This window comes from Leptosomus discolor, chromosome 21, assembly GCF_034619465.1.
Source record: "Leptosomus discolor isolate bLepDis1 chromosome 21, bLepDis1.hap2, whole genome shotgun sequence".
Taxonomy (NCBI): domain Eukaryota; kingdom Metazoa; phylum Chordata; class Aves; order Leptosomiformes; family Leptosomidae; genus Leptosomus; species Leptosomus discolor.
The window spans coordinates 505,251-529,451 of NC_141411.1; the positions used below are offsets into that span (position 1 = coordinate 505,251).

At 51.7% G+C, this 24,201-nt stretch overlaps 2 protein-coding genes across 3 annotated transcripts; both read left to right on the plus strand.

Annotated features, from left to right (window-relative positions):
• Positions 1-148: 148 nt before the first annotated feature.
• On the plus strand, positions 149-4,488 carry BCL2L15 (BCL2 like 15). Of its 2 annotated transcripts, XM_009953035.2 has the most exons (5): positions 149-180; positions 588-820; positions 2,660-2,802; positions 3,561-3,776; positions 4,295-4,488. In XM_009953035.2, exons 2-5 carry the CDS (start codon positions 715-717, stop codon positions 4,310-4,312), a joined length of 483 nt encoding a protein of 160 aa, XP_009951337.1. In that variant the 5' UTR covers positions 149-180; positions 588-714; the 3' UTR covers positions 4,313-4,488. The 2 variants fall into 2 exon arrangements, 1 of the variants encoding a protein (XP_009951337.1); XR_015184002.1 differs by lacking the exon at positions 149-180 and having other exon boundaries at positions 196-820; positions 3,561-4,130.
• A 1,439-nt stretch (positions 4,489-5,927) lies between these two features.
• On the plus strand, positions 5,928-23,253 carry PTPN22 (protein tyrosine phosphatase non-receptor type 22). The gene is made up of 21 exons (XM_086476468.1): positions 5,928-6,029; positions 9,435-9,543; positions 10,373-10,449; positions 11,387-11,482; positions 11,876-11,914; positions 12,254-12,325; positions 12,419-12,478; positions 12,933-13,075; positions 13,571-13,637; positions 14,489-14,566; positions 15,114-15,206; positions 16,564-16,640; positions 17,470-18,227; positions 19,233-19,316; positions 19,458-19,588; positions 20,128-20,155; positions 20,562-20,642; positions 20,938-21,044; positions 21,655-21,685; positions 22,428-22,505; positions 23,155-23,253. Exons 1-21 carry the CDS (start codon positions 5,943-5,945, stop codon positions 23,217-23,219), a joined length of 2,361 nt encoding a protein of 786 aa, XP_086332594.1. The 5' UTR covers positions 5,928-5,942; the 3' UTR covers positions 23,220-23,253.
• The last annotated feature ends 948 nt before the right edge of the window (positions 23,254-24,201 follow it).

Here is a 24,201-nt window from a genome sequence, read left to right on the forward strand (position 1 = left end):
GCTCTGATGTCTGCAGGAGGGAGGGATCAGATCACTACCGTGGTTCCGGAGAGAACTGCAGTCCAGCTTCTGCCTCTGTGTCAGACAGGGCTTTTCTCTCCCAACTTCCTTGAAGCAAAACTTTAAGGAGCAATGGTGCAGTAATTAATTTCAGTCTCATACGCCACATTACTGTAACAGGTGAGCTACCTACGGGTGAATTCAAAGGTAGTAAGAAGTCAGCTGTAGCAGGGCTCCTATGAACGATTTCCAGTGTCTTTATGTGTATGTTGTATTCCTGTCCTTATGGAGAGCTGCATTGGTGTTATGTAGTTTTCACAAAAAAAGTAGTTGGTAGCTTGTTGGCAAGCTATCATTTACTGTGTGTGGCTAGACCGAGTCTAGTCTGTCTGGGATGGGACTTGGAGCTTCTAGCCTTTTATCCAGACCCTTTCTTGATGAATGAACAGGTCAGCAGTCTTTGATAACTTGTAAATACTTCAGTTGATCTTAACAGAAATGACTTATTTTGAAACTAAACCACACCCATAGGGTGAATGACGACAGTTAAGAGAGCAAATATTGGCATGTCTTCCTGTCCCGGGCAGGAGTTCAGGGTCAATATTCTTCCCAGAACGAAGAACCTGTGCAGCTTTGGGGAAAGGAAGCCAAAGTCTGGAGGCAAAGCGCCGCGACAACATTCCTGCCCTGTCTGCAGCGGGGAGACGCGCTGCAATGGCGACCTTCGAGGAGCAGACGGCGTGCGTTGTGGAAGCCTTGTTCTCTGACCTCCTCGGTGAAGGTGACAGCGAGTGCCGGAGCCTGGAGACAGACTGGGGAGGTAAGGCCTGTTGTGGGAGGGAAGAATGGTTTCTTTGCAGCAGATGATAGAGGGGCATTTTGACTGGGAGAGGAAGGAGGCTGGAGCTTGGGGTTGCTGGGTTTCCTGAAATGCAGGCTTGCCATGGCTTCCACGCTGTCTGTGTTCGGGGGAGAAGTTAGAGCAAGGTAACCGTGTCTGAATGCCGGGCAGCCCCAGCTGCAGCCTGCCTTGGCCGGGCCAGGCGATGGCTGGGAGGACGGCCACCCCCCTTCCCGCTCCTGGGGCTGTGGGCGCTGGCAGCGGGCGGTGCTGGCAGGGGGGTGCTGGGCCCCGCACGGGTCCGCAGGTCCTGGCTTGCTCCGCACTGACAGGGTGGGACAAGTTTTAACTGTCACTATCAAAAAGAAAGCTCATATTCCTTATTGGGTGAAAGCCGCTGCTTTAACGTGTGAGGCAGAATGTGGTCTTTGCTTCCCAATATCATTTGAGCTACTTTGGCTTGCTGGGCAATGCTGCAAGAAAGTCATAATTTCACCTGTATTCATGTTGCTTTTCCCATTATTTTCTTGACAACAAACTAGTTAAAATGTCCCAAGACACACTGGGATCTTGCTGACAGCAGATAACAAGCAAAGTCCATTTCTCAAAAGCCTCACAGAAATTTGTCATTTTGCCTAAAGAACAAGTGTCCCATAGCGTGTTGCTCGTTTCCCTCTCCTGGGTTAGACCCTCGTGGCCCTGTCCCTGCTGTCCTGGGGCTATGACACTGCCCCAGCGCCCCAGGAGATTCAGGGTCCTGCCAGGGCTGCAGGCGCTGAGTGCCGGCACCTGGACGAGAGGAGCTGAGCTGGAGTCGGCGCTGGGTGAGGGAGGGCGGTTGGATCCAGAAGCAATGCTTCCAGATAAAGTTGCCTGCTGCCTTATGTCGAAAGATCCTACTTTCAGTTCCTTATGACTTTGTCAAAGGTGGAAATGGTTTTGCTGAAACTTTCAGTGTCTGGTAGCTCCTTCTGGCTAACCTTGTTTCAGTAATGTTCAGAAAAAAAAAAAACAACAAAACCCCAAACAAACTCTGCTGTTGTTTTTCCCCCTCAGGATGCTTTAAGAGAAAAATGCTTTAACTGAGGTGCTCTCCCCCTGGCCCACCCCTGTCTTTAAGCAGTTTAGTAGTTTAGCTGAGAAGTTTTAATGGTTTTATATACTTGAAATTGGTGAAGTATGCCTTTTGCTCCTTTGTGAAAGCCTGCCCAAATTTGGGTCACCATGAGACTTTGAAATGTTGCAATTTGTACTTGCTCAGAAGGGACCATAAGTACAACTTCTCTGAAGCCTGCATGCGATGATCTGCAGCCTTGAAGTGCTGGGGAATGCAGGCAGGGCTTTGCCGTCTGATGGATGCTACTGTGTCACTGCAGTCAGAAGAGTGAGATGACATGTTTTCCAGCTCCTCCAACCCTCCTCACTTCCTTCTGGCAGCCTGGGAGGAAGGAGCTGCTGGAATCCGTAGGGGTGACAGAGAGACCTTAGAGCTGCCCTTGGAGAAACAGGAGTGGGGATGAACTGAGACTTGAGCATGAAGCAGCAAAGGAGGGAGGAAAGAGACCTGGACGAACCCGTGGTACAGAGCCCCTTGGTCCCTGTAGATTAGTGAATACTTGAATGGCTGTATGGTGTTTCTTGGGGCCTTGGGTTTTCCATTTCCTAATGTGTCTTTTCAGAGGTCTACCCTGCATTAACCTCCCGAGTGCCTGAGGCAGTAACTAGCTGGGGCTGGAGGCTGGGCTGTCAGCGTGTGTTCTCCTTCTCCGCCTTCAACGCGTTGTGCTGAAGCCCCTCGCCCTGCTGTCTCTGCTCCAGAGCCCGTGCAGTCTGCTGGGGAGCCTCCAACCACGTTTGACCCAGTTGTGGTCGCTAGTCGCCTGCGGCGGATGGGGGACCAGTGCAACATGGATTTTGAAAGGGTTTCCTCGGAGGCCCTCGCTGAAGTGCTCAAGGGAAAGGTAAAGGACACCTTGTCCTGCCTGGCCTGGCCAGCCCCCTGCCCGCAGGCCAGCCTTGTGTCGCCTTGTGTTGGAGAAGGGGAACAGCCCGGGAGGCAGCACAGCTTCCGCTGCAGGAGCCGGGGGGCCTGAGGGGAAGGGGCACGATCCCCCGCAGCCTCCCGTCGTTTCTGTGTCGCGGGCAGCATGCGAGCTGCCAGGACAGAAGCTGGAGAAGGCACTGTGGAGCTGCCTGTTCTCCTCTTCTCTTGCAAAGGAGCCGCATTGTACCACCTGGGAAGCCCCGGAGCTGCCTGGGCCGACCTGCTGGGGCGGGAGGCGCTTTGCAGTCCCGAGTTGGTGGGGGCAGCCAGCACGTAGCGGGGGAAAGGAGGAAGACAGGGGTGAGAGGACAGGGCGGGCGCCCCAGCCCACTGCAGGCCATCTGTCCCCAGCCTGCCCAGCCGGAGCTCTCGTGCCAGCACGCTCTGCAGCAGGTGCTGCGAGCGGCTCCAGCTCCAGGCTGGCCGCAGTTCTGGTGGGGCCGCCGGCTGTCCTGCCCAGGCCTTCAACCGCGCTGCCACGGCAAAGGAGAGCCCTGCCTGGAACGTGCTGCGCTGCATCCCGGGTGTCCCCGGGGAGCTGTGGGGTCACCTGCTCTAGTCATGGGTGGAAAAAGCAAATGCAGGAATTTAACTGAATGTTGGATTTTGAGCCAAGACTGACTTACCACACTGCCATTTGAGAAGAAGCTCAAACTGCCCTCTCGACGCTTGCAGATGGAGGAGTTTGGGGCTGCCGTGGAGTCTCTTGTCAGGAGATGGAGTGACCAGAACCCCGAGCTGGTCTACGAGAGAGCTTTTCTCTGTGTTTCTGTGAAATTGCTAATGCATGTTGCTAAGAAAGTTCTAGCTGTGTTGCATCCCAACCAACTCACAAAAGTGATTAATGGAAATGCTCGAGTGAGAAACTACATTGAGGCCTGCGGCGGATGGGTAAGGAAGTGATGGTGGCGGTGACGTTTCCCTGGGCATTTATGGCTCTCCCTTTGTGTCTCTTGCCTCTCCTGCCTGCCTTGCTCGGCTCGTCACTGGTACCCAGCGCGTCCCCCCAGACGTGCGCACCAGGTAACTCCACAGGCGGCCGTGGGAGCGCGGCTCTGCTAAACACCAGTGAAGTCTTACTGGAGATGGCATCAAACTTCCATCTGCCTCCCTGTCTCGGGGTTTAATTCCTTATCTCGGAATCTTGGGAGCTCGGCTTGCTGCCTTAGATGAGAATCAAAACAAGGAAGGGTGGGCCAGACAAAAAGCACCATCCAGCTCCCGCGGCTCTACAGACCCCACTTGGTGCGTTTTATGGGGGGAAGGGACGAAATGGCTCCGGGAGAGGGTTGCAGTGGGGGGCGGATTGCTTGTCCCTCTGTCCTGCGTCCTTCTCTTCCTGCCCATTTCTTTAAACCTGCCTCAAATTCTTTCTCTAAACACCTACATGTGGGGTCTTTTGTTTTCAGGAGAAGTTGGACAATTGAGAGAATGGGCCATAGTACTTTCCAGAAGATGAAGCTAGGCTTTTCACTGACTTAACCAGAATAAATACAACAGCGTTGTTCCCAGCAGCTGCAAGCAGAGCTCTACACATAAACAACATGTAAAAGACATTCTGTATCGCTACAAGCAAAAATTAATAAATGTTTGTTGTTATTAATTTGGTTTTCTTCTTGTGTTTCTCTTAAATTTGGCCATAAAGATGGGCTTCACTCTTACTCAAGGATTCTAGGTTAGTGCTGAAGACTCTTCAGGTGAATATTTGTTTTAAAACACGCTTCCATTAGTTATTCTAAAAATCTCTCTGTTCCTCTCAGGTGATTCAAGGCTTTTTTTTTTCAAAATTAACATTTGACATCACTTTAAACTAACAGTGATGGCTCTTTCAGAGTGATCAGCAGCCCTTTGCCTCTCAGCAACTGGATACAGGAATCTCACAGCTATTCCTTACCCCATCTGCAAGAAAACACAGAATTTAATGACTTGACTGTAGTTACAATCAGAAAGAGAAACAGGCTTGAGATAGCTCGTCTGAAGTCTTTGTGCAAAATGTGAGATATTGGAAAGATCAAGGTTGTGATTACTATACCTTTTTTTTTGGGGGGGGGGGGGAGGTGTTGCTTTTAGTTTAGTTTTGTTTAGTTTCCCCACTTCTGCAAGTACAGAAAATGGATGGCCTTTGAGAACGTTGCTCTCTGCATCTCCTTCCCGCTTTGGAACGACCTCCACTTCGTCCTATGGGTTTTTTTAAAATGCTTGTGTGACCAAGAGGGAGTGAGGTGAACTGGGCTGGCGGAACTGATTTGATTTCTGCAGTCTACTGGCGTCAGATTTGACCCTCTCTTCTGGCACAAGCTGCAGATGTGGGGAATTGTGGCTGGAAGAGGTGACCTGAAGCCTGCTGGTGGGTTTTCTCTGTTCAGAAGCGGTTGTCCAGTTCGGGGCAGTAACACGTGCAAGCCCGGCTCAGTGCTCAGCGTCTGCCTGACGAATTCTTTCAAAATGTTTTGCATTAATGTGGGAACAGGCGAAGTTGCAGGCGTGAAGGGGAACCGTGGATGTTGCGTGCTGTTTCAGGGACTCTCCCAGCCACAGCACATTCCGAGCCCGACGCCTTCCCCTGGCCGAGAAGCGCAGCCCCCGCATGGGCACTTGGCTGCTGCCCCCGCGCTCGCCCCTCCGGGCCGTGGCCAGCGGTGCCGCGCTGCCGGGGGCGGCTGGGCCCGGTGCCGGAGGAGGTCGGGTGTTGGGGTGCTCGGCTCTGGTCTCCAACGTCTGACCGCCTTCGCGGCAGTGTGCACGGGGAACCAGCTGGGCACGCTGGTGGCAGCGGCGCCTGAGGGACCGCGGCAGCTCCGTTCCTGCCCAGCCCAGTGCCGCCTGCCCCTGCTGCCAGCGGTTTCAAAAGGAGGCGCTGGGGCCCCAGGTTGGGTGTTGTGTTTTGTTATTCGGCCACGGTCTCTGTTACGCACTAATTTCCTTTAGGACTTGCGATGAAGTCAGTAAACCACAGCTGCCGCGGCTGCTCTCCGCGCTGGTGCTTTCCGCTGCGGCATGCACTTGACATGTCCGTTCCCAGGTTCGGCAGCCCAGTCGCGCTCCGTCTCCGGCAACATGGACCAAAGGGAGATTCTGCTGCAAAACCTGGAAAGGGCCCAAGGCAAGAAGCTCAACCGAGAAGAGTTTGTGGACGAGTTTTTGGTAAGTTCGCTTAAGGCACGGCTCTGTGTTTCGGTTGATTTTAAAGGGACTCGCTCAGTCACTTCTCAAACAAGGATGTGATTTGCATGTGACAATGAGATTTTCTATGAATTTTACAGCAGAAAGAGACACAGGATTTCACTGGAGTGAAAGGAATGCAAAGACAGAAGAGCAATTTAATTGTTTGCATTCAAAGTAAAACTGTTCACATTTTAAATAATTACCCGAGTGCTTCCTGTTTTCTGCTTTGAGGATGCACTTGTCAAGGCACAGTTTCACTTCGCCTGGTAAGACAGACGGGGGGAAAATGAGGAATATGGAGCTGCTGCCCCTTCTCCCACTGCAGCCTGTCGTGTCTGCGGTACACGTGCTCCTGCCAGGGATCTCCGGTCCGACTTGGCATAGCCTTTCCTTTTCTCACTGCAAGAGAAACCCCCCACCCTGCCCCTGTGCCACCTGCAGAGCAGGCATCCGGTGTTCAGAGAAACCCCTGCGGCCTTGAGACTGCTCCGACACTGGGCACCTCAGCCGAGGCGTGAGGCGGCCCCGATCCGAGCAGCTGGACCAGCCGTTTCTCCAGCCTCCAAGCGCTGCGCGCGGTGACGTGGAAGGGCTTGTGCACCCATTTGCAGTGAGTGCGCGTGCTCTACGTCCAGCAGTGCTTCTGGCATCTCCTGGAAACTAATTTCTTGTTCCCTCAAGGCAAAACTAGCAAAAAATGCTGATGGCTCTCATCTTCCCATGTTCCGCAGCATCTAGCTGCTTGAAGTCTGTGCTGTGCCCCAATCTGTGAGCTCTCTTCATTTGTTTGGGTGGCAGGGGTGAGTCTTAGATGGCATCCACTGTCTCACAGTTAGAGCTGGTGGCTGGCAATGGCTGTTGATGTATCAGCTGGAGGAGGGTTGCTGTGGCAGGTTGTGGGGGCTGCTCTGAGAAGCAAAGGCATTGCCCGGCTTTAGCAGACATAGGGAAGGGTAAAACCAGTCCATCTGTAAGATCTCAGATGTCTCAAACACCAGAATAACCACTGGCCGCGAGCTACCCCCTTGGACAAGGGCAGCATCAGGCAGTGGTCTCTGGGGAAGGTACAGGGGTTACTTAGGAGTCCCCAGGAGATCCAGCCCTGCTTTGTCGTACCGGTGAAGACTGGCCCTTCAAACACTTGGGAAAAGCTTAGTGCTTGGTTTCCAGGTGTCTGGGTTGGAGGGAAGTGATTAATCTGAGCCTGCAGCGACAGCCTGTTGTTCCATGGAACAAACTGCTGTCACAGGCTGCTGAATTTCCCTTCTCGCCGCCGTGCAAGGCAGCGGGCTGCCGAGCCCTGGTGCATGGGCTAGTTCTAGCAGCCAAATGTACAGTTAATTTTCTGACCAAAACGGCAGGTAGAAGTGGTCAAGGCTGTGTTTCCTCTTGTACTGGGAAGAGATCTTCCCAGGATGGCCTGAGTTGCTGGCCGCTTTTGCAAGTGCAGAAGCCTTAACAGGCAATTGGGGTGGCTTGCGTTTCCAAACTTGGTAGGAATGCTTGATGCTGTTTCTCCATCCTAATGCCTCCCTGTTCTTTGCATGAACAAGCATTTGTACATGCAAATTGTGGTGTTGTTACTGTAAATTACAAGGGTTTTTTTTGTTTAAGTCCCCTTTTTCTGCTTGTGCAGTCTCACAGCCAGAGTTCGATCCTTGCTGCCCTTGCTTGCTTTCTCATACGTAGGCATTTCCCAAGCAGTTTTGTGGTGTTGCTAAGGGGCTGCTTGGCTTGGTCAAGTACACACGAGCTACAAAGCCCTCTGGCTCCTAACGTGGCCTTTCGGCAAATATCACTCTTCTGTAGCTCAACGCACGCAGGCCCTGAAGGGTGTCGTGTCCCAGCGGGTGCTCGTCTAGAGCAAGCCAGAGTCAAGGGGAGTTTTGCAGCTCTCCTGCGGCTGCTGATACATCTGCAGCAAGGAAGGACAGGGGACAGGATTGTCAAAACTGGATGAGAACTTTTGGGAGAGCTGAAATGCAGACGCTTACGAGCTCCCCTGGGAAGGTCACTGGTGAGCTGACTCTCAAAGCAATTTACGGTGAGCACCCAAAAACCAGGGCCCTGAAACCATCGGAACTCCCGTGATTCCTGCTCACATGCTGTCATGCCAGAGCTGCAGCCCGGAGCCCTCGAGCATGCCGGGGAGGGCTTTGCCGGTACCAGCAGGAGGGACTGCCGCCCCTTTGACACGGTGCTATTTCGGTTCAGCGACCCCCGACCAGCGGGCTGGTTTATCCGGCGCCGTGAGCGGCTGAGTCACCGCTGCCGCTTGCTGTTAGCAGCTCCGGTGGGTCGCTGTGAGGTGCACACGAGGCGTGAGAAGCCCTCTCACCTCGCGGCTCAGGTGTGCCCATGGTCCCTTCCCTCTGCTCTTCACCTGTGCACATCTTTCTTTCATAAAGGCGCATGATCCTGGGGGTTCTTCTGTGTCAGCCCGAGTCTCTGGACCCCAGCGGTGATGGCCAGGGGAAGGGCTGTGAAGGTATGGCTCCAGGGTGGTGGGAAAGGGAGGCTTGCCCTTCAGAGTGTCAAACCATAGAGACACTTATTAGGGGCATTGCCTTTTGTTTTAAATCAAAAGCACCCCTTGGTGTCAAGAAAAGTGGTTAGGTAGACAAAAAATTATGAAAGAAAAAAATACAGCAAGAATGGTGCTTTCGAAGTCAGTGGTAACAAACATGTGTGTTATTTGGAAGCTGATGTCAGTGAAATAAAATTCTAGGCTTTGGCAGGAAAAAGATGCTTGAACTACTCTCATGGATTGCTGCAGCTTTATGCTGGAAATGACAGCGATGAGGGACTCATACCCCTAAGGGTCCATTCTAGGACTCCTTCTCATTTCTCTTCCATCAGTGCATGTAGCTACTTTGCTCTGATTGCTTGTGCTTCTTCAGTGGCTGGAGCATTGCTCTTCACAGCTACAGATGGGAGCATCTTCACCAAAGTGAGAAACATCAATTGATTCATCTGTCTTTTCTGATATAATTTCTTAAAGGGGGTTTAACATTGTTACCCCTCTTATCTGTGTGCCATTTGTACTGAGAATGAGTCCGCCGTGTCTCACTTATTTGTGAGGGCGATGCTTTGTGCTGTACAAATGCATCATTTCACTTCAGAAGCCTACGTGCCCAAGCCTCGTGTGGGCACTGCCTCAGCACACACTTTCCATTCTGCAGAAGCCTGTGCTGGGGCTCTCAGGTGGCTTCTGTCTCTCTTCTTGCTCTGAGTACCTGGAGAGAAGCCACTCAGGAAAGAATTAATGGTGCAGACCTTGCTTTGTGGTGGTGAACCTGACCCCTAGAGACTTTCACACGTACTCTCCAGCACTGTGCTGTATGTAGCACATCTGCTGTAATTTGTTCCATTCTTTTATCACAGAAGCTGAAAAGGCAGTCAACAAAGTACAGAGCGGATAAAATCTACCCTACAGCAGCATCTGAGCAACCAGAGAACATCAAGAAGAACAGATACAAGGACATCTTACCCTGTAGGTTGGAAATGGAAAATGTTCCTATTCAGCCTTTTCTGTTTTTCCTAGCTCGAGTCTGTTCCCATCCTCCAGTATCTGCCTGCGCAGTTACTTGCGTGTGAGCACACTGCCTTGAGTTCTGCTGTTCGGATTTGAGGCTCTAACTTTGACTGTGGCAGTGCATGCTCTGGAAGGCTTTGGCATGTATTCTCTACAGACAGAAGAACTTCTGTTCAGTAGCAAACACATCCTCTAATGATTACTCTTGCAAGCTTTTTGGGTAGCATTGCAACCACTTGTTTTCCAAGGCCTCACAGAGAAGGGCTTTGGACAAAAATGTCTCTATGAAGCACAAAGCTGGCTACAGGCAAAAAACTGCTGTGGTTTGTCCTGGCTTGATGCAGCCATCTCCAAAGGAGAGTCTGTCCTAGGATTGGAGCAGACTGTCCCTTTCGTCCATTCTAGCTTGAAAAAAGAATAATCTAAGCCCACAGATCTCATTTGAGCCTGCAAGACAGAGTGCAGGGTGATTTCAGGCTTGGCTTGCTCCGTGGTCGGAGGAGGAGGTTGGCGTTGCACAGTGGTAGGGGCAGCATCTGCAGCTCTGGCCTAAGCCCTCGCTGCCACTCCGAAAGGGAGCTTGCCTGTCTGCTGCTCGCGTGCAGCAGTGGCAGCTCTGCTCAGGGCTATCGGTAGGTGCAGGAGGAGGCATTAGCTGCTTGCACAGCCACTCATCTGCTCTCTGATGTACGAGGTCCTCCAAAGCACCTTGTGCTACAGTCTGAGGAGCTCAGGTACCATGAAAGACACACAGTAACTGCTGCTGCCTCTGCTTTTGTGCCTGCAGTTGACCACAGCAGAGTGGAGTTGTCCCTGATGATGTCTGATGAAGATTCTCATTACATCAATGCCAACTTCATCAAGGTACTGCTTCTTTCATGGTGTTTTTCTGTGCGAAGGCGTTTGTCGCAGCTGTCGGTGCTGCCTGGTTGAGTTGTGCCAGGAGGAGCAGGTCCTGCGGCTCTGGTGAGCGAAAGGACTATGCAGTAGTTTCTGGGCTGTGCTCAAGGACAACTGGTGTAAAGAAGACGCGCACCATCAGGGAGCCCTTCAAAAACACCCTTTGCGGCACAGAGGCACTAGGCTGTAGGGCAAGGGACGTGTGCTCCTGTTGGGGCGGGTGGTGGAAGAGTTTGCGGCTCACAGTCACAAGTTCCTTGACGGTGTCACTGCCTTTGATGGGTGACAGTGGTGCAAAATGGCCTGAACCCAGTGCACAGGCAGGAAGCCTTGCACTGCAGCGCAGCCGAGACCCGCTGCAGAGGCGAGCGACAGGGCAGGCCAGCGCAGGCTGGTTCTCCATCAGGAGCCGCCCGTGTTGTGGGACTCTCCTGCGCTCACAGCTCTTCTCTGCTAGATAGAGAGAAGGTTTCCTGCGTTCTCCGCCCCAGTGATCGAGGGCTCTGTGTAACCCGTCTGCAGATGAACAGACCTGCACAAGGAGATCACGGCTCGTTCTCTGGCCGGCAGCCACGGGTGTGCCAAGCGGCACACTGCAGAGCGGGATCAGCTGTTGCAGCATCACCGCCCAGCTCCCAAACGCACTGCAAGGAGTGGTGGTCTCTGGGAGCAAAGCTCACCTCAAGCCCAGCTCCCTGGCTTAGGTCTGCCTTTGGGAGGTTTGCGCGCCACTGGTTGCTTGTTGCTTAAATTAAGTGCCTACATTTTGACTATATAAAAGCCCTTCTAAGTCCTTAATAAGGTCACTGGATAGAAGTAAGATTCAGAAAGAGGGATGACTTTATTTCTGCTAGTGAACTGTGCAAATATGTCTCTATGTCTGATCTGAATGCCATTTTAGGGCGTCTATGGGCCAAGAGCATACATTGCAACCCAGGGTCCTCTCCCCACTACTGTCATTGACTTTTGGAGGATGATTTGGGAGTATGAAGTCCTGGTAAGGTGCAGATTTATATGCCTTTCTTTTTTTTTTTTTTTTTTAAGAAAAAAAGAAGCTGTCCATACGGCCAGCCAGAAGTCCTTTTTGACTAAGCAGACAGTGGGAGTGTCAGGGTTTTTCTCCCGATGTTGTGTGTGCCCTGCACCCCTCCCGTGAGCCTCCTCCACCCTCCTGCTGAGGCAGGAGCCTGCTCGTCGCTGTCTGCATTCAGGCTCTGAGTGGGAAAGGCCCTTGTGCTTGGGTTGTGGATGATGTCCCGAGTTTGATTTGCCCAGCAGTCAGGACTGGGGAAGGCAGCCCACGGCACGTCCTCATTGCTGATGAGTTTCATTTTGCTGCCTGGATAAGAAACTTGTGTTCAGACTTTTCTAACGAACCTTCTTTCTGCAGATTGTGGTCATGGCTTGTATGGAGTTTGAAATGGGAAAGGTGAGTAACGTGTCAGAGACGGTCTCTGCCGTAACAGTGCCAGGGCAGGGTGGAGAGACGTAGATTCTTATTAAATCCCATTAGTGACAGTGAGTTTCTGTTTGATATGAGCTGTTTCCTGAGTCTCCAGCTGCAGATCCTTAAACTGTTTCCAGCAGCGTAGCTAGCCTCTTTGGAGGGAAAAACCAGCAATGATGGCTCCAGGGAAGGGGAGGCTGGAGCTGGCTGGCGGCAAGAACTGGGCCTCCTCCCAGCAAGAGCTTTGTCCTGCAAAGAGACAGGAGGCGGCAGGGGTGGGCCGGTAGTGAATAACCAAACACATCCTGCTTCTCGCAACAGAAGAAATGTGAGCGGTACTGGGCAGAGGTGGACGTCTCTCCCCTGCAGTGTGGTCCTTTCTCCATCGCCTGTGTGAGTGCAGCTGCCATGAGACCATGTCACATCATGTGCGCTGGAAACTTGTGTCATCTGCAGAAAATATGACTCTAACTTCTTGTTCTGCAGGAAGCTGAAGAGAAGAAAAATGAGTATGTGATTAGGACTTTAAAGGTGACCCTGAATGAGGTAAGTAGGAAAGGTCGAGGCAGGAAACGCCTCTTGGCTCGCTTTATGATATAAATAGGACATTAAAATATGGCACACTTTGTGCAGAAAATTTTACGCTGCTCAGCCCGCTATTTTAGATTTGACAGCGGCTGAAGGAACAAAGCAAGTAAAAAAATTAATTAACTCAAGCCTCAATTTCTGAAGTCATGCAAATCAGACCCTGGGTAAGTGAGGCCAACAGGTAACATCAAGACCATCATAAAATGGCTGTGCTTCTTTTGTAGAGGAACAGCTGCAAATTGCACCTCCAACCTTCGCCTGCCGATGCAGACGGGAACTGGAGGTGTCTGCAGCACGCCAGTTTCCCCTTGCCGTGCCGACGTCCCAGTCTGTGCCCGCGGGAGCTGCGGCAGCAGCCCCTCGGTGGGGCAGGCTGGCCCCAGGCCCTGCCAGCGCTCTTCTCCTCTTGCAGGAAACCCGCACCGTCCACCAGTTCCACTATAAAAACTGGCCGGACCATGACATCCCTTTGTCCATTGACCCCATCCTGGAGCTCATCGGCGACGTTCGCTGCTACCAGCCGGATGACGCCGTCCCCATCTGCGTCCACTGCAGGTGGGTGAGCCGGTCACCGGCGGGGAGGGGCTGCTGGCCCCCAGCCCCCTGCGGTCTCGCCTCCCGAGTGGCCGCAGGCAGGGTGGCAGCCGGCGCGAGCCTGCAGCCGGGCTCCTCTCGTAGGGAGCGCTGAGGCAAAGGTGTGACACCTCTGAGGACGGTTAGCGTGGCCAGGCGGGAGGAAAGGAGACGGGCAGCAGCAGGCCAGCAACAGCACGTGTAGATAAGACACCACCAACACTGGGCACGTCCCTGTGTGGGCTGGTCACCACGGGAGGACAGAGAACTGTTCACTTCCAGGCTGCAGCAGAGCTGTGGGCAGGTGGAGCCTTACGTGGGGCAGGTGAAGCTGCAGCAGGGCTGTCGCGCGGGTCTGCACCCTCCGCGGTGTGGGACGGGAGGGTCACAGGAGGCTGTGGATCTTTCTCAAACATCCTCGTCAGAAAATACAGCGTCCGCCCTCTGCTAGCAACCCTGCTGTGACTGTCATTGCAGTGCTGGCTGTGGGAGAACAGGAGTCATCTGTGCGATCGACTACACCCAGAAGCTGCTGAAGGACGGAGTGAGTGTCAGCCCGGTCTGTGTCTCCGAACGGCGCCTGCATGCAGCAGCGCTGCACCTCTCTGTCTCTCCCTCACCTTCTCTCTCCCCTTACTCTCCCTTCCACCCCACTCTGACTGCATGTAGATGTGTTCTAGATGACAGCCATGAATGGGAACTCCCTGCAGCCTGGCTGGAGAACGGTGGTGGCCAAACCGCTGATACCCCATTCCCAGCGTGTGCTGCTTCTCTCTCTTTAGGCTCTGCATCATCCATGCACTGCTCATTGCTGTTGCTCCCCTCCCCATCCTGATGCGAGCAGCCCCCGATGCTCATCCCAATGGGGCAGAATCCTCCCTCCCGTTGCTCCCTCCTCTGATCACGGAGCTTGGCTCTGTGCTGGCCTTCAGTCTTCAATACAACTTTACTGCCTACGTTTGCCTCTTTGCACTTAAGCATCAGAAATTCAGTGCTTCCAAACTAACACCTTGCTTTACTCTGACTCTTCAATAAAAATGTATGTGAAGTAATCCCTGGCCTTGCAGCAGGTTGCTGGGTCTCGGAGGAGTGGCTGCTTTTTGTGCCACAGCAACCCTGAACACATTGGTCTGGGAAATCGGTGCCTTGTCCTTTGTGCTACTCACAGCTGTTATCAGTGCTCTTATAAAAAAGGGTATTTTCTGTGGAGTGCAAGACAGGAGGGAGGAGGCAAGCTGGTTCGTAACAAAAATAGCACTTTAAGCAGGTCCTTTGTTAAAAATTCTCGCAATGGCAGGCCTGAATTTCAGACACTGCTCTAAACTGCATCTCAACTTGGAAGTTGCTTGGAATTAGACCCGTCTGTAATTTTTTGTCTTTTCTCTTTCTTGCAAGATCATTCCAGTGAACTTCAGTATTTTTAGTCTGATCCAGGAGATGCGCACACAAAGGCCTTCCATAGTGCAGACCAAGGTACGTTTGGGAGATGTCACCAGCAGGAATACTCTCCATACCGGGACCTCAGCTTTTTCCCAGGAGGGTTCACAGTAAGGAAACACAGAGCGGTAGTGCTGCTGGGAACGAGGGCGTGTAGGTGTTCTGTAAGGTCCCTTTTTTGAACAGAAGAATGATTTGCAGAAATGAGTTTAGTAGCTGACCGTTTCCTTGTAGACAGCTGGGATAACTCGGTGCTTGCAGACTGATTTATCGAACGCTTACGCTGTAAAACAAGGAACTGTCCAGGAAATAAATAAAGTGGGAACTCTTCTCAGCTGAGATAGACTGAAAAGGAAGCTCAATGCAGAACAGCGTTGTTTGTGTACCCGAAAAAAACCCCAACAGCTTCAGTCTGAACCCTTTGAAAGTTGTGGCTTCTACTCTTCTGGGAACTTACCCTGCCCACGGACTGTAAAGTGGCAGCTTCTGCTTGGGGGCTGATGCTTGACCTGGGTAACAGGTGACCATTTACAAGTACAGCAGGTGCTGGCTCTCACGTCTCTTTTATTTGTCTGGAACGCAGGAGCAGTATGAGCTGGTTTATGATGCCGTGATTGAGCTCTTCAAAAGGCAGATTAATGCACTTGAAGCCCAGGAAGATTCTGCTGCTTCACAGGTAAAAGTGCCCAGGATAAACACACTGCCTCTTGCAGCCTCGGGCATGCCAGCTCTAACCTAGATTCCTGCTGCAGACCTGGAATGAATCCCTGTGTTTTCTGCTACCGTTGACGCCCAAACTGAGCCTCTTTGCGAGTTAACCCGCGAGGATCCAGCTGTTCCCCTGAACGTGCAATGCGCATCGCAGGGTGTGGCCCCAAGCAAAAGCTGAATTTTCTTGGGTCTCAGAGCCTTTTTCTCTATACTTTTACAATTGTGTAATGTAATGAGTGACAAGAAAAGCACCAACTTTCTACAGTAGCTGCTGATTTCCATGTGGATGAGCCCATGAAACTTGTCTTCATGGGGTGCTTGAGAAGCTTGGGCACACAAGGCGGTACGGCTAAAAGTGCTAGTCTGCAACACGGTGGTACTCCAGTGAGGTGATTAGCATTGCAGCCTGCCTGTGGGAGAGAGGAGGCTAAAATAGCTTGTGAAAAAACACATCAAAGTCTTCCAAATCTGATACACCTCTGAGGAAAAACAATGTGGTCTTGGTATGAAGTTGCACATAAACAAGAACACCCAAAACGTCCATGGTTAAGCTTCTCTTTGCTCTTGCTGTTCTTCTGTGACTGCTGGCATGAACCTTACCTTTCCTGTGTAGCTGTTTGCAATCTGGCTGAAGTAAATGCATCACCATTCTTAGGCAAAGGCTGAAAGGCTACAGTTAGCTTATTTTGTCAGAAACTTTTGTCTAAAGAATTGGGAACAGGATCCTGCAATGGGACTTATGCCTCAGTTTTGCCTTGGGATTTGCAGGATGTCCCAAGCCAGAGCTGAGTGAGGAAGGAGCTGGAAAGAGCCTCTTCCTATGTGTTGTGGACAGCCTATAAGCAAAGGAGATGCAAGGCTAGGTTGACACAAAATGCAGAAAACGGTTCAAGTCCGGATGTGGTTTTGTAGCTCCTGGCCAAACCTCTCGCCCGTCTAAACCTCACTGCCCTCTGAAAGCACTTTGCAGCGCGTGGGGGATGGTCGTGTGCTGAAGTGTCACAAATGAAACCAGCGTCCGACTTGCCAGGCTGAACGCCCGCGTGGCGTCCTGAAGGCAGAGCTGTCTGGGCAGGCTGGTCCGCAGGTGTTTGGAGCACCTGGATGGCTGTACTCTCAGTCCAAAAGGTGCTCACAGGAACTGCTGTTCGGGAGGTCCCGTTTTCAGCTCCAACTTGGTGCTTTCAAGTTGGTGTTTGTCATTTCCAAGCTGCATTAATAATTAGAAGTAGTTGGCACAAATTCCAGCTCCTGGAACAGCACGTTTGTGCTCTTTGCATTCTTCCTCCTCACTCTTGTTTTCTAACCTTTTCCTTCACTAGGTACAAGCGAGGCATCCCGTAGCCAAGCCACTTCTGACTCCAGTGGAAGATATTTATTCTCTGAGATTACTAACCTGGTAAGGCCATAGCACAAGTATGCCCGGGGTTAGTATTCTCAGTCACCCATACGATGTCAGGAAGATGCATTGTTTTATGTGTGCTTTGTGACACAGTCCTGGTTGAACGTTGCATTTCAGTTGTCAGCAGGATCTGCAGCCTCCCTTGAGCCCCACTTCAACTCTCACGTTTGTTCCTAACCTAATTCCTGCTCTTCTCAGTGATGTGTCCCTGAGACTGAGTCTCAGCTCTTCCCTGTGTGCCATTAGCTGCCCCCCTCTTCTGCCCTTGGGTCTGTGTCATGTTGTGCTCACGCAGTGTTTCACATATGAACTGAAAAGACATCCCAGGGCCGTACAGAAAACGGCTCACCCACGTGGAGACACCCCAGTGCGGGCTGATCTCAGCCCTCTGCCTGGAGCTGTGCACCCTGCAGCGTGCCCCCAGACCAGTCCCATCTTTCTTTGGCACGTGCCACTCCAGTGCCTCTCGCTGCAGGAAGAGCAAGCCTGGGGAGTCGAGCTTCCCAACATCGGCAGCTTCAGGGGGTGGAGGGATCTCTCTGGGGGCATGTTTTGGTTTGCATCGTCCGCTTTCTGTAAATAACTTTGCTTTTTGGTATAGTCCACACTGAGGGTGTAGTTCACCCACGTAAAGAGGCCATTTAATGGTGTTAAACGGGGCACCAGGGTGCGCAGTCCTTCCCCGTGCTCCTTGCTTGAGGCTGAACCAGGCTCTACGTTCCTGGATCTGCTCTTAGGAGCAATGTTGTAGGGCCCTGTTTGTAGGCTAACGGAGATTTCTGGGTACTAGACGGCTTTGACTTCACATCACGGTGCTTTATTGCAGCTCAGAGCAGGAGGAACAGGATGTGCATCAACGCCTTCCTCCGGTGGTACAAAGCAAAGCGTCCCCAACCTTGTCTGCCGCGGGAGCACATGACAGCTCTGGATGTGGAGTCCCTCCCATCAGACAGGCCATCTCCTTCGGCACTTTGAACTTCATCAACTGCAGAAAGGCAGCTGCAGCTGATAGGTGGGGTGCTGGGGACGTTCTTCAGAAACACCGCAGTTTGGAGTTCACCAGCGTCTCTCCTGAGCGGCTGCTCCTGAACCTGGAACCGAAGGGCGCAGGCAGGAGAGGGGCTGGTGGCAGAGCAGCTCTGACACGGACTGCATCGACGCCTTTTGTGCTGGCGCAGCAGGGAGCAGGCTGGGGATGGGATGGAGGGGATGAAGAGCCCGTTTTGAGTTCACAGTTGCCAACTGCCTGTTACTCAAGCTTTCAGGTGAAGAAGCAGGACAGATCTTCTCCTGTTGAGCCGAACCACTTAAGCCGAGACACGGGCGGCCCCCCGAGCCTCAGGAACCGTGGGCAATGTCCTTACCCTTACTTCTGCTCAGCAGAAGACCCCTACTTCTCTTCGCTTTCTCCAGATGAGCCCGAGCCCCCGGTGTTTGCCGAGTGCCTTGTGGAGGGGCAGGATGATCTTCTCCCCTCTTGTGCTGCGAGTGCCCCGCTGCAGCCTGCCATGGCCAGCTCCCCACTGCCCAGGCCTGTGTCCCACCACACTCCCCTGCTGAATGACGAGAGGATCTCCTCCCCGAGTAAGTGGTGCAGCACTGCGACAAGCTGGGCTTGGTCACTGGATTGTGGTGGGCTGGAGGGAATGGCGAGTGCTGTCAGTTGGCGTCCAGGCAGGGCTGCAGCCGCTCCTCGGGGCTGCATTCGCGTGGGAGCTCGGGGAGCAACTGGTTCCATCCTCACACTCGTTTCATCCTGCCTTAAATTTTTCCCAGAAAAACAAACAATGCTTTTAGAGCGCCGTGATGTTGGGTTTTGCATTACACAGCTGCTCTGGACCGCTGCGTCAGCTCGGTACGGCGCTCACAGGAAGGCAGGATTGGCGCTGACCAGTTCTTAGAACAGGGTGCTCCAAGAAGCATTCAGAAAGCTCCCAGAAATGGTTTTCTCTGAGGATCTAGTTTCCAGGTCAAACCCCACTCCCTTCTGCAGAGCATTGTGGAGGGGGACGCTGACATCCCACTGAGACTGAGGGAACCAGGACTTCGACATTAGTGTTTTGCCCAGATCTGTGGCCTTAAAACCATCACCTGCCATAAGAAGGTAGAATTATTCCTTGGTCTGATCGGTTCTGGCCCAGTCGGACACTTCCCATTGTCCACAGCTTTGGCATTGGCTCAGCTTTGTCCCGCTCGGGACCTTCAGCATTCAGCATCACCAAAGGGTGCCTGTTATCTAGATGCTAGAGACTCTCGGGAAGTCATGGGAGCTGCAGCACGAGCCAAGCAGCTGTGCTGCCAGCTGTGAGCTTGGCGGAGTGCGGGGGGTACACTTGTCCCTTTTCCCCCTGCAACGGGAATTCTGCTGCCGACACTGCTGGAAGTCTGCCCTTGGGGCCACGTAGCTGGCAGCCAGTGAATTGGTGCTGAGGGCTCCTTGGATTTTCAGCTCCCGTTCAGAGGTGTTTAACTGCCATCTCTGGGGTGCGGCGGGGAAGGAGCGGTCAGCTCTCAGGGTCTCTACAAAGGTCTGTAGTTCTCCCGCTGTGTCGTGCCATGCAGGTAACCTGTCCGTGTCTCCCCAATTAGCCACCCTGCCACAGCCAGATGATGATGATCCTCCGCCCCTGCCTGAGCGAACCCCCGAGTCCTTTATCGTGGACAGTGAATCTGGTAAGTGCGTTTAACAGGGCAGGGGCCAGGAAGCGATCTGAGGGGTCTTCCCATGTTTGTGGGGTACCGTGGCATCCGGCAGCGCCTTTGCTCTGGCTGCCTGGGATGAGAAATGACTCTCTTGTGTTCAACTGTTTCTAGGACAGTTTCCTCTGGCCACTTCTGATTTTCAGCTTCCAACCAGAAACACAAATATTGGAACCTCTTTGGAGTGGAGCGGTGAGTCTCACTCAGAGGTGTTTAACAACTCAGTGAGACTGAGGCCATGTAAGGTTAGTAAGTGGCTTTTAATCTCTTCTCCAGCAGCATCACTATGCCAATTTCCTTATCATGTTTCCTTCTGTAAGACTCTAGTTCTGGCACCGTGTACTTTCCACAAATTATTTCAGGGTTCAGGACTGGGAGGAAGACGCGGTCTCTGTCAGGCTCCTCCTTATCAACATCTACTTTACTCCAAACATTATTTTTTGGGGTCCTAAATCCCATACAAGGTAGTAGAAATATTGTTCCTCTTTTAGAGAAGGATAATGAAGACAGGAAGTTAGTGGTCTGCTGAGGTTCACACCGCCCTATGGAATAGGCAGGAGCTGAACAAAATTTATGCATCTCTTGATCACCCCACAGTTGAATTATAGCTTTGTAAAGTGAAACGATAAGGCATGAGTCTGTCTTCCATTACATGAGCATGGAGGTGTGCGGGGGAGGGTTTGCACTTAACATCATTTCCTCGTCTTCTCTGGCTTGTTTGTGCACGAGAGAATGACATTTGGCTGTGGGAATTTCAAATACCTTCCTTGTTTTTTATTTCCAGAGTGTGAAGCTTCGGAGCCCGCAAACAGGTATAAGTTTAACGCTGGGATAAACCGTCTTTGGAAATGAGGTCTGCTTTTTACTGAAGCTGCTTTACTGTATTTAGTAAATGTCTTTAGGATCTGTGCTCAGTCCAATGGAAATTTTGAGTTGCTACATAGTTCTGCAACTAAACATTTTTGACAGAACCAGAGAGTTCAGCAACCAAATTAATTGGTAGTTTTGTATTTCCTAATCAGCTCTTGCCTCACCCTGTACATGATGATGTTCCTTGCAGCCTCCTCAGGCTGAGGGTTGTCACATCTTTTGCTGCATGTGGCGTGTTTCCTTTGAGACGACTGACATTTGCCGGTTTTAGTGCTGTGGAGCTCTCGGTGAACTGATGTATCTATATGTAAAGCTAGGTAACCAGGTCTTTTACCTTTCCTTTCTTAGAGACAAGCCGGGATCGCTCTAACTCTCCTCCCCCGCTTCCTGAAAGAACACCAGAGTCATTTGTTCTTGCTGATGCAGCAAGTAAGAGACGAGTTCTTTTCTTGGCGTGTAACTGAGACGTTGTACTTACACCTAAACCTGTGGGTAGCTGAGGAGACCGTGGCCCACTTGTTCAAAGCATTGCCAGTGGCAGGGCTTTGGGACTTAACCGCGGCAGAGTTCAGCAGACATCAGGAAAGTAAAGGCAACTAGGGGACCTGCTGGGCATTTCTAGAAGTGCCGCGTTAGAGGAAATGAAAAGCAACAACGAAGCACTTAGGAAAAAGCAGGAGAATTCTTGAAGGGCCACTGAAAACGTTCTGATGCATGTTCCCAGGTCTGCAGCCTGCTGCAAGAAATTCTGTGACGAGTCCTCAGGGCTTGGAGAACAACGCTTCCAAAGAGCCTTCGAAAGAGACTATGAAATGCTTCAGGAGAAGCAAGGTAAAAGAAACAAAAGCTATTGAAAATGGAGGGGGTGAGAAGAGAGATCGTTCTAGCTACAGCTATCGCTGCTCTCTCACCACTAACCTTGTGAAAATTGCCTGCTTTGAGACCACTCGTGTTTGGGCAAGGAAACAGGACTAATAAAAATACTCTATTGTAGAGCTGCAAACAAAACCAGTCTGCGCTAGGATCAGAGTAGCACAGCTGTTCCCTGCGAATGGCTGTGCCCCGGCACCCCGTCCACCCGAAGTGCCAGTTCTTCTTGGAAAAACTTGCTCAAGTGGAGCCTGAATTCCCTCGTGGGACAGACTGCTCATCACCAGTCCCCTCTTGTTGCGCCCCTAGTTAATTACCCTCAGGAGCAATTGTACTTCGGGATGTTATGGTTCAGCAGGAAAGCATTTGAGGAAAACAGCACAAATGCAAACCGGAGGCATTTGGGCTGGCCAGAAAAAAGCCAGACAAAGCGAAGGGCAGAAGTCTGCATTTCCATCTCAGCTGCTAGGCACGACAGTTCTAATGAGATGTGTTACGTGTATATTTATCAGTGAATTCCCTTTATCCTAGTAGCTTATCTAATTATTTTATTTTATTTTTTTTTTAACAGAGCTTGAAAATATTGAAAAATGTGAGAAAGAGTAAGTCTTTCAAGCTAATGTACATTTTCCTGATGGCTTTAAGCAAGTATATAAAGAAATATGTGGGATTGAATTTTTAAGAACCTGAACTTGTCAAACATGAGACGCCCTGCACGTCTGCCTGCTCTGGAGCAGGATACGCAGCGCTGCGCTGGCTAGCTGAGCGCATCTCCTCTGGGCAGCAACAGTTGTCTTAGCGGTATCGGGAGGATGCTGTGGTGCCCCTGTGATGCCCTTCGGGTACCCTGGGGACAGCTCCAGTGTACCTAAATTACCAAATTCTTCGAGTCGTTGAAACCAGCATTGTGGGACAAATACTCTAAGATCGGGGGACAGGGGTGCTGTGGGGACCGTGAGCCCCATCCTGGATTCTGCCCAGTCTATCTGGAGCATAAATAAGGAGTTTCTCATTAAGTCCCCTTTGATTTAAAATTAAAATGCTTATCTTGAAAACAGGACTGCTAAAAACCGTTTAAAGCACTTCTGAGCAGACATTTCCCCAGCGGACTGCGCTGCGGTAGCACGTTCGCTGCCTGCTGTGAGCAAATAATGTCCTTAAAGCCGTGTGGCATTCGGGCTCCGCCGGGGGGAGGTTCCTGCCTGGGCCTTGTGCTGAAACAGTGCCCGTGCCCAGAGTCACCGGGCACGTGGCAATACGTGCTTTCCCGTAGGTGTGTCGAGTCCGGCTCCTCAGGGGATTACCCTGGTGACTAACTGCTTCAGCCTCATTTTTCATTTCTAGGCATCTGTACTCCATCTTCACTGACAAAACCATCCGAATCTGCCCCGTCAAACCATTCCAGATCTTTCCTTAACTTTGGTACGTTTTTCTCTTTGTGTTTTGGTGTGGGAGGTACTTGTTTTTGAAAGTCTAAATGCAGGTACGAGGCGGAATGCCAACAACTTACAAACATTACAAATAAGGCTTTTCATTTTTTACACATTTACAACTTCATTCACAAACTGTTTAAAGAACAGGTAAGGGTGAAAACCCCTGACATCTGCGCTGACAAACGATTCTCGGTGTGTGAAGAGCCTGAAGCGTTTATTTGGCTGTCCTGTATCTGCAAGCCTTTGTGTGGCAACAGAGACAGGGGAAGACAGAGACTAAGCTGTGGCACTGCCACCAGGCCACTGCCTTAGGTTGTGTGATACGGCAGAGGAGAAACACTGTGGTTTCCATTTTAAATTCTTCTACTAGAGAGCAGCCATTTATTAATTAGGTGTAAAAGCTAGTCATCTTGATATTCACGCTATAATGACAGTGTTTGTCAGACAGACGTGGTGACAGACTGGTTTTACCCCAGCTGACTTACACTACAGGACGTTGCTTTAGGTGGGCCGTATCTTAAATTGGGAAAGAACTGAAATTACAGTTATTTTCAAATGCTGTATTGTCTGAAGGAATTACATAATCAACACCTGTAACATACAGAATCTGTTGCATTAAAAAAATAATTTCTTCCTAGGCTTTGCACATCGATTTTCAAAACCTAAAGGACCAAGAAACCCACCACCAGCATGGAACATTTAGATGTTTTATAGATTTGGTGATACAGACTCGTGACGTCCCTCTGGTGCGCCTCGAGTGCTCATCCCAGTAAGGTTTCCATCAAAATAAACACCCCGAGAGCTGCTGCACTTGTAGCTCAGGCACTACTTGCACCTTCTTCATCTCTGAAGTAAAGAACGCAGAAGCACCAGCAGCAAAGCACTGCCAGTTAATTTACAAAGAGACAGAAACTAGAACTGGGAATAGATGTTTTATCCCAAGGGGGATACGCTTTCATTGTGTTTTGAACATATTCACTCCGAAGGGATGGATCTGAGCGCTCTGAAACAAAGCAGCGTAAACTGGGGACGGGACCAGCGCAGACTTCTGCAGGACAGGGAACCCCGCTGGAGCGGAGCGGAGCAGGAGGCTCTGGCTCTTGGGGGCTCTGGGTCGTGCAGACGCGGCACCTGCCCAAGCTTCACTCGCAGGTGCAGCCTGGGCCATCGAGGACCCGCGCTTCGTGAACGTTTACATTCCTTGGACTACAGCAGCATCAGCATTTCAGACTTTAGAAATAATTTTTCTTCAAGTTTTTTTTCAACTGAGCAAATCAGTTAATTTGTCTAGATTTTTGCCGATTGATCCCACGGAAATTAAACTGGTGTGACAGACCACAGGCCTAGCTCGCGATCTTAAAAAAAACCCAAACGAACGAGGCCCGGCCCGCAGGACCCTGCTGCAGCAGCGCCGTTTTTACGGGTCTGCGACTCTCCCGCACCGACCCTCGGCCGGGCACCGCGAAGAGGAGGCTTCGGGCGGGCTCCTCACCCGATTCCGGTGCCATTTACCGCCTCAGCGGGGAGCGGCAAAGCTGCTGGAAGCCGCCGTGTGGGGATGCTGGGAGGACGCGAGGCGGGAGCGGGGGGACTTGGCCGGGGGGGACCGGCCGACCGCGACCGGAGCGCCCGGGCTGGCGCGAAGCCGCTGGGGCGGAGCGATGCCTGACGCAGCCCCGGGGCAG

What these genes read in the sequence shown, in the direction of transcription:
- PTPN22 (XM_086476468.1), top strand. Translation starts at nt 5,943, where the DNA reads ATGGACCAAAGGGAGATTCTGCTGCAAAACCTGGAAAGGGCCCAAGGC. An exon ending in CTTCCATAGTGCAGACCAAG is followed by an intron (nt 14,567 to 15,113) that starts GTACGTTTGGGA and finishes TCTGGAACGCAG; the next exon opens with GAGCAGTATGAGCTGGTTTA. An exon ending in TGAGACTGAGGCCATGTAAG is followed by an intron (nt 19,589 to 20,127) that starts GTTAGTAAGTGG and finishes TTTTATTTCCAG; the next exon opens with AGTGTGAAGCTTCGGAGCCC.
- BCL2L15 (XM_009953035.2), top strand. Translation starts at nt 715, where the DNA reads ATGGCGACCTTCGAGGAGCAGACGGCGTGCGTTGTGGAAGCCTTGTTC. An exon ending in CCTGGAGACAGACTGGGGAG is followed by an intron (nt 821 to 2,659) that starts GTAAGGCCTGTT and finishes TCTCTGCTCCAG; the next exon opens with AGCCCGTGCAGTCTGCTGGG. An exon ending in CTGAAGTGCTCAAGGGAAAG is followed by an intron (nt 2,803 to 3,560) that starts GTAAAGGACACC and finishes CGACGCTTGCAG; the next exon opens with ATGGAGGAGTTTGGGGCTGC.